We start from the raw sequence: 9081 nt of genomic DNA, 5'->3' as shown, positions 1-9081 counted from the left end.
GTATGCAGAATGATGATAAAGCTCACATGCAGAATGCTAACCTTCATCTGTACAAGGCTTTGCAAACCCTTTTGGGTTTAAACGTGTACATACGCGCGCACACACACACACTGAAATTTGATAGACGTATCAGATGAAAATTTAAAGACCTTTCAGGTGGTGAAAAAGCTGTATCTGTTGTTGAGAGTGAATCAAGTGGTGCACGTGAGCCGTTGCTGTGGTGACACTGAGATTTCACATTATATTGAAGTGACGCCAGTTATTGAGAAAGGTGGAAGGTGCGTTCAATAAAGTACTTTCCCCCCCCCCCCCCGCTTCTTTGAGGTAATGGATGCTGACTTTATTTTAAGTGACCTGCACTTTTCTACCTCTAAAGTAGTCCATGTTACACCCTGTAATGCAGAAATACAAGGGGATGAAACGTATAGTTCAGCAACACAGTAAACCCCTGCCTATTCGCGATTCACCATTCGCTATTTTTTCTTTGGGACCTAACTAGCAGCTATTCGCTGAAAAGCGCGGCAATTTTGCACTTTCTATGCCCTGCTCATTTTAAGGCGCCATGTTAGGCAAGAGCAGCTACCGTTGGCAAGTGGCCACCAGCTGAAAGCTTAACAGCAAACACCAGCACGATGGAAGATTCCAGTAGTGGTCCGACAGGCAGTCATGGCTCCTTGTCGGGTTGACACTGGAGAAAGCTGGAGGGCTAAACTTCTCAAGATGTTACAGAGAAAGGTTTTGGATTTGATTGGACTGATCAGCCGATCGTTAAAAAAATACAGGAACTCCACGGAATATACCGTACATGACCAACCAACATTAGCCTTTCTGTCCTGTATTTTACATGTAAGGCCTGCTGTATTACACACAAAACGTTCACACAGTGAACAACAGGGCCAGAATGTTACTTTTCATTACTTGATAATGATTAATTTATTAACTCCATTTAATGCTAGGACAGAGGCTGTTCTGTTCTGCAGTAGATCATCGGTGGATAAATTGCAACTACACATTCACTCACCAGAGACCTCATTGGGTGGTTCCACCATCGAACATTGTGGTAGAGTTTTTGTGTGATGGACGGGGCAATATTCCTGACTTCAACCGTGGAGCTCAAAGACAGAGCTCCCCTGCACCCCGACTTTGGTCTTGTTACGCAATGCAACAAATATTGCAGCACTCTTATTAATGTAAATATTCAGTAGCTGGATTAAAGAATGGAGTGGGCCGCATGTGGCCCGCGGGCTATACCTTGCACACCCAAGGTCTGAGAACTGAATCGGGACGGTTTCATAGTTTGTGCAGGTGTACTTAATGTTGTGGCCGGTATGTATATAACAAATACTGTAGGTATAATCAGTAGTGAAGCAAGGCCTATTTTAGGGTTTCAGCCCCCTTAAAAACTTGTCATGCCCCCACAAAATATTTGGTAGTAATTGCTATCCCCCCTAAACAAATACTGGTCTCCCTAAAACTCATCCCAGTGACGATTACGTTTTGGGGCGGAAACTTTTCAATCAGGTGAGAGGCGGGCTACATCCTGGACTGTTCGCCAGTCAAATCACAGGGCACATACAGTAAATTCATCCGTACGGACAATCTAGTTGTCGGTGAACCTAACATGCATGTTTACACATGCTGACGGGACTTCAACATGTATTCATTGTGCTCGTTGGTGGAGCTACATGGAGGACAGGCAGGAAACACCCTGAATTAGCAATTTAACTCAATAGAGAACATTAAGTTCAGCAGATGTTTGCCTTGCAAAAGCAATAGAAAACAGAAAATGTGCATGTTAATCAAACTTGCTGGTTAAGAAATAATTTTAAGCACTTAAAATGCTTGAATTTTAAGTCAAATTAAGTCACCATAACTAAAATTAAATGCCACAGCAAACTAAATTCAAAACAATGTCACCATAAAAAGAGTTGCTACTGCTGATCATAAGGAAAGATAAATGACGAAATGCTTTCTGACGCATTCATTATGAATACAAAATTTTATTGTTTTAACATTTCATGTTGAAAAACTATTTTTAAACTACAAAATGTGTTTGTGACTAAGAAAAGTCAATGATCTCGGATCCCTTACTGTAACACAGGAACAAAAACAACACTTTTACTGTTAAAATATAACAGATGTGTCTTCTCATCACAGGTGGTGACTTACTGTTATATACAATGAAAACAATAGGTAACATTTGATAGCAACAGCAGATCATATCCACAGTTCAGGCTTGTGGTGTGAATAAGAGCTTGAGAGAACGAGGGTGATTCACCCGAGGAGTATGTTGGGTTGCCACCAGGAATACAACTGACGCGGGTGTTTGGTAATGTCCTGTGCCAACGTGGCCGGCAGTGTCCGTGAATTATTTCCTGAAACGTATCAGCAAGGGAGAACTAAAAGCCCCAACCGCCACCTCTGAGGCAAGGGCTACTGCAGCTGCTGCTGCTGCTTCTTCTTTGCTGGTTTGACGGGACTGATGTCTTCTTCTTCCATGTCATCCTCATCTTCCTCCTCTTCTTCCTCCAAGTCTGATTCTTCCACCTCTGAAGCTGAACGGAAGAAGAAAGCAAAGCAAATCACTTTCACACTGCATTCCGGGTCATTGGCGCATCAAAGGAGTGACAGGAGAGCCGAGATTAATTTGCCCAAGCCTTTTAGACAGAACTTCCCGATGCAAGTTACTAACGTAATTAGATGCGTGGCAACAATTGCGCTCGACACGAAGGGGCGTGCACAGCGGGTCTAGGGTAATGGTGGGCAAAGTCCGACCCATGGGTCACACATGGACCGCTCTGTTCTTTAATCTGGCCCACAAGGAATTTACAAGACTCCTATAACAGTTTCATTTTTTTAGCCATCTTTTCCTAAAATTGGTTATTTTAAATGTATTTATTCAATTTATGTCATTGGTTAGTGAATTTATTTTAAATTAAAAAAATAAAACCATTTATCGACAATAAATATATAAACAAAAACTATAATCATAACCGTAAATTATGGCTTCAATATTTGTTATTTTAAAGTTTTTATTGCATCAACCTTTTAACGGCAGATTCAGTTGCAGCCGGAATCTAAGTAAGTGAGATTTTGACATGACATCATCAAATGTATCTGTGTTGATTAATTCGCCTTTACCAAGTCTGTTTTCAACCTTGGTAAAAAAAAACAACAAAAAAAACCAAAAAAAAAACAAGCTTATTAAATCAGATCTCAAAAGTCAATTCAAACTCAGCACTCTATTTCGCAAACAAGCAACTTCGCTGATAGATTGAATTGGACAGTTTATGCATGGACAATAATTGAGATTTCTATTTAGTGCAAGTACTTGTACAGATGTCTTCTCTTGCATGCTATTATATATTTAGATTTCCTATATTCACAATTGTGACTGATACCAATTATGGGACGAATAAATGTCATCTTATTTTATATATTGCAAATATTTATTAATAATAATAAGTTTAACCTGAACCGTTCTCAGATGACATATGGATTAATTTCCAGTTCAGAGGCTGTGAATTTTTTTTACATTTAGATCTCCAGACACGCATTCATTGGCTTGTTATTTTGGTATTCAAACTTGGGTTATGCTCTGCTATAACACGTTTCCAGCGAGACCTTTGTGACAACTATCACTTAATCACTTATTTCAGTATTTTGCGACTTCATGACACGATAACGCCATGAGAGCTTTCGCCTCCACGGCTTGGTAGCCGGTGGGTGGAATCAAAGTGTGCCCCGAAGCAGCTTTGTCCGCCCTTTTTTTATTTGAAACAAAATTGTGTTGATTTCATGCAATTCATTTATGAAATTTTCGTCACGGTGGCTGGACACTGGCGTATTGGCCGGTAAAGTTGGACGCTGGATTCCTCCGCCCCCCCAATATCCGGAACAATCGGTGTCACGACTGTAACGAGTAACAAAGTATGGACGTTCCGTAACATTTGTCAGCTCTGCATTACCAATAAGGTGGAGGCCGCTGATGGTCACTGGTCCTGTGCCAGCCTTCAAGCGGATCGTCACTGGTGCTTTTAGCTCAAACTCACCCAAGCTCACCTGGAAAAAGAATAGACACAAAAAATTTTTTGTAATAATCAAAATTATTCAATATAATAATTCCCCCTATTCATTCATTATACAGGAGACCATATGACCAAGCCCTAATTGACATTTGAATAACTGCAGCGGTTTCTGCTTCTGCCAATCGAATTGGCAGAAGCAGAAACAGCACAGAGGACTTGAATAAAATGACACTGACATTTAGGTACGCTTTTTTTTCCTTTTCCCATATTTAAGCACAGTGTTCATGCTCAAAATGTGCATAGAGTTATAGATTTTGATACACACTTCGTTACTGTATTTTAATGTTGGTACAGTAGTCAGAGAACTAAATATTTTAGGTGGGACTTGGTGGGGGGATAAAATAAAATAAAAAAAATAAAAACGACAACCACTGGATTAGACAATACCATTGGCAGGCAGCTGATGTGAAGGTTCGCAATGGGCACTGAAGTTGTCTTTCCTTGGTGGTTCATGGCTGTTACCTCCACCACGTTATTCTCCTCCTGGGCACCTTCCCCTAGACAAACCTGTCGGACCATCGTGGCATCACGTAACCTTTCATACACAAAATTATGTATATCTAAAAGGCATCTGCTATACCGTTCTGAGCTCAATGAAGTGCTCCAGGTCGTCGTCCTCGTCTCCTTGGAAGCAGTAGAAGGGAACTTTGGAGGAGAGCTCACAACCTACAAAACACACACAGCGATATAAAACACAGCGTCACAACACTTGTCATTTCGTGGCAATATCACGTACAGGCACGTAATTGCAGTGAGGTTTAACATTAGGCGCCAGACGCCGTTTCCAAGCCCACGTGCGCGCCAGGAGTTAAGCTAGCAAACAGAATTCCCTATGTATTCAAACTACTTTAAATTTCTCACTGAACAGGAAGCTCTCCAGCTTTGTTTGACCCGAAAGGCCGACATCTGAGGATTCATCGTCTCTGAAAGACATTCTGCTGGTGAGGCGAAAGCGCCGAAAAGTGATTTGTTGACAACACGTTGAGCCAAATGGACCTTGCACGGTCCCCCCAAAAACGTCGCCTGATTGTAGCGTGTATATGACGCCATCAACGCGCGCCACGTTTCCTGCCTGCTCCCTGCCTCCCCCTTTGTCAAATCTGTCACGAAAGCGTACCAATACATAATGCTTATGTTTTAACTTCACAGTCAAACGTCGTGTGTGTTATTTGTGGCTTCCGCTCTTGTAGAGGTGGTCTAATGTGGACACATTAAACATAGTGCTGATGTGAGGTGTTGTTTAAAGAAGCATTACATTAAAAGTTGGTGGGCCTTGGACAACTGAGACACACAATCATTTAAAATGGTTTATTAATTGTCAACATTATGAATCTTACAAATTTTACATGTTGTAAACTGCCCCTAAACTTGCATTAATGAAAATGTACAACACAATATGAGCCCTTTCACTCAGTCACAACCCATCAGTGTCAAGAGGAGAAAACGCCATCAAACGGGGACTAAAATCATGTGACAAGCGTGAAAATAAGTCTACGTTCATCTCAAACGGTGACTTTCGAAGAGTAGCTGTTGAGGAAAGGGATCAGTAAGTTTTCTTTTCCTTCAAGCCAAACAGAATGCCTGACACCATTTCAATAAAGGTATACAAAATAACTTATTGACAGCGTTTAATACCTGTACCTACAGTATCACGCTCACAGAGGTGAGTGGCATGCATCTTCATCTATGTGGCTTGTTATAAGTTATCCCAAATGACTACCATGACCCGCTAAAGTGTAACAGAATTTTTTTTAACAACTTTTTATTTTTTTTAACCAAAGTGCTTGTTTCTTCACTATATAGGTTTTTACAACAAACTTGAGAAATACATCAGAAGGCAACACATTCAACATGAATTAGACAGAAAAAAAACAACCTAAAGTGCCACTTTGGTGACAGAACAACCAGATCACTCCTATGGGTGCTGAGCTGCAGCCATTAATGCCAAAGCAACAGTCCTGGGCACGAGGCAACTCAGCATGGAAAAGGATTATTTCGCAATGTGAAATATTCCGCAGCCCACATAACCCGCTGATGTGCCCACCAGGTAATGATAAAGTGGTCGGGAAGGAACTGAGCAGTTATTCCAATGTAAAAAGCTGCATGTTTTCTACAATAAAGGGGGTTGGAACTTGACAGATTTTTGGTCCCGTGGTAAATTTTATAATTTTAGAACAGGGGTGGAGGACCTACAGCCTGTGGCCCATATGCAGGCCTTGAAAGCTTTCCACCATGCGATTCTAGAAACAAATACAACCTCAGAGGAACTGCCAAAACATTCCACCCACAAATGATCATATTACCTTATGATAAACAGGTTTTCTTGTTGCATTGTATTTTTTCCCACAAATGTAGTATGCCACTCGAAGGACTTAATAAAAAGTGAACTCGTCCGTCATAGGAAACAAGATCCCTCACCCCTGATTTAGATCAGTAAACAATTGGGGGAAGAGCAAAACAATAACCAAAAAATTTATAATGAAAAAGAAAGAATTCCATAAATTAAGTCAATGTGTAATTTTACATAAATGGAGGCCTTCTGAGAGACAATTTCCAAAATCACCAAAGCCTCCTTGTATCAGCATTAGAAGGCAGTGACACAGAAGACACTGAGGTCTTGTGTTAGAATCCTAAACAATCAAAGGCAAAGAACCAAAAGGCAAAATGTTCACCAGCGCAAGAAAACAAAAACAAAGCGTTGAGCATAAATGAGCACTTCTCTATTGCTTCGAAAGAAGACCGCTTAAAAGATCTACTCTGGTGTGCGATGATCTTGCAAGTTCAAATTCTGTGTGTTTCATCTCAGCGCCACTTTCCTGTACAAATAAAGTCAACTGTGGAGTAATTGTGGCGCAGCGATGAGTCGGCGAGAACGTGACATTGTGAATCGTGTCCGAGTGGACGCGCTGCCCTCCTGTCACAGCTCCATGTGTGTTTGTAATGCTGACACTTTCGCCAAGGGCATGTGGGTCATATCTATGTGATGATGGCTGCTGGATTAAGTCAGCAAAAAAAGGAGGCGCTTCCTGCCTCCTGGTGGTGTACGAGTGTTGGGGCTCCAGATGTAAAGACTCTTCCATGCTGGCTCATCTCAACTGGTCGTGTTGGCTTGCCATCATCCTACAACAGGGATTCGCAGTGCTTAAAACAAACAGGTGTTCCTGCAAGCACAGTCATTTAGCATCGAAACCATCATGAAAGTTGTGTCTCATGAAGGTTTTGTGTTGACTGCTGCTTGCAATCAATCTCTCAGTCTGTACTCATAACATTTCCTCATAAGCTTCGGCCCATTATGATGACATCTTTGGGAAAGCCCTCCATCTTGGCCACCTCAAAGCATCCAAGCTTACTGTAGAAGTCCAACATTCTCTTATCAGTCTGGCGAACCTTACAGAAAGCACCTTGGGAGCCTGGAGATAACAGAAAAGGCACAGCGGTGTGTTTAAAACAAGTCTCCAAAATCATGTATAGCGATACCATAACTGACAAAACGTATACGTTTTTTTTTTATTTCAAAGGACATCCATTTCTGTTTTTCTAACTCTTCAAGTCTCTCTGTTGCAACCAGCTGATGCGAGGCTTCAACATGCTGTTTGAAGCCTCGCAATGGCCAGGTAGGTACTGTTGCTCAGTTGTTAGGTGTCATCTTGGTCCCTCCCATGATGCCAAAATGTGAACAGCATGACGAAGAGGACTGTTTAAATACAAGTTCTAATTGAACAAGGAAAAGTATTGGTTGATTCACGGCTCAAAAATCTGTTATAAATTTTGCCGTTCAGTTTCTTGTAAGACAATGCAAAGCAGTGGAAAAAGTACTGATATATTGAACAGTTGGACATGTGCATTCAAAAGGTTTCGAGAAGGTCAAATTAAATTCACCTGCAAAGGTTATAGTGCATTTTAGGCTCATCTCATATTCATTTTCCCTCTATGTGATTTTAACCACTATTTTATTGTTCAGTGTCCTTGGGTTTCCTGAAAGGCACTTACAATAAAATGTAGGATTACTATTATTACCATTATCCTGAAATGTCACCCGATAGCCGGGGATTTTTGTGTGGACTGTATGTTGTAGGTAGAGTGGTGTTCATGGCCGCCACTTACCGTTGGCCTTAAGAGAAGATAACAGACATCCCATCATGCTTTTGGCCACACTGGGATCAGTGACCTTGGCATGGATGTCAACCTTGATGAGGGAGGGGAAGTTGGACAGAAACGATTCTGGAAGACCCTCCTCTTCCTCATGGAAACTCAAAATCATCTTCTACGGAGAGACGGGCAGAGAAGTGAGCAATTGAAGGTCACGTGAAAAAGCGGGGAGAACAAGTTACCTCAGCCTCCGTGAGTTCTTTTTGACCATCAGGTTTGTGGTACTTCTCTTGCATGAAAGGAATCCAGCTAATCTCACATTTCTTGATAAAGGGGTTGACGTCCACGGTGCCCAGAGCATAGCCGCAGATGCCTTCATCATCTTCCAGCACAAAACCGTAGTCTGGGCTCAGAGACAGAAGACCTCCAACCAACCTGTCAGAACACATTACACACACACACACACACACACACAAAAAATAAAGTTATGCAACAGCGCTCATTTCATATGGTGTCTTAAAGGCCACTACCAAAAAAAACGACAGTCAGCAAGTGACTGCTTGCCTTCCAACAAGTTGTTTGCGCGCGACTGTGTGGGAGCCGGAAGAATCCTATGGTTTCAAATTGCCGACTAGCTCCTGCGGACACGTTTGCACGCGTTAGCATTAGCCTCAGAGTCTGCAGCTCACGGGGCTATGTGAGCAAAGCCAGTCTTATATACAGTGGATTCCCCTGCGCTGTTAGGGAAACTCGGCATTCGATGCGCACCGGACTCAATGTTACCAGCAAGAGATCGATAGCATGAGATGCCTTAGCACCAGAGGTGGCTAGAGTAGCCAAATATTGTACTCAAGTAAGAGTACTTTTACTTTAGAATAATATGACTCAAGTAAAAAGTAGTCAT

General features: G+C 41.8%; 2 protein-coding genes across 5 annotated transcripts in view; both read right to left on the bottom strand.

Moving 5' to 3' along the window:
• Positions 1–1984: 1984 nt before the first annotated feature.
• On the bottom strand, positions 1985–5102 carry npm3 (nucleophosmin/nucleoplasmin, 3). Its single transcript, XM_061690351.1, has 5 exons — positions 4950–5102; positions 4669–4754; positions 4476–4595; positions 3969–4062; positions 1985–2555 (listed from the first exon to the last, which is right to left on the bottom strand). Exons 1-5 carry the CDS (start codon positions 5020–5022, stop codon positions 2434–2436), a joined length of 495 nt encoding a protein of 164 aa, XP_061546335.1. The 5' UTR covers positions 5023–5102; the 3' UTR covers positions 1985–2433.
• A 297-nt stretch (positions 5103–5399) lies between these two features.
• oga (O-GlcNAcase) overlaps positions 5400–9081 on the bottom strand; it is a 21624-nt gene continuing 17942 nt past the window's right edge. For all 4 annotated transcript variants that reach the window (XM_061689565.1, XM_061689567.1, XM_061689566.1 and 1 more), the window contains 3 exons: positions 8420–8612; positions 8193–8352; positions 5400–7498 (listed from right to left, as the gene is read on the bottom strand). In XM_061689565.1, coding sequence (XP_061545549.1) covers positions 7362–7498; positions 8193–8352; positions 8420–8612 — 490 coding nt within the window. In that variant the 3' untranslated portion in view covers positions 5400–7361. The remainder of the gene's footprint in view (positions 7499–8192; positions 8353–8419; positions 8613–9081) is intronic.

The sequence above is a fragment of the Phycodurus eques genome, chromosome 11 (genome assembly GCF_024500275.1).
Source record: "Phycodurus eques isolate BA_2022a chromosome 11, UOR_Pequ_1.1, whole genome shotgun sequence".
NCBI classification, from domain to species: Eukaryota; Metazoa; Chordata; class Actinopteri; order Syngnathiformes; family Syngnathidae; genus Phycodurus; species Phycodurus eques.
This window is presented reverse-complemented; position numbering and strand designations above follow the sequence as displayed.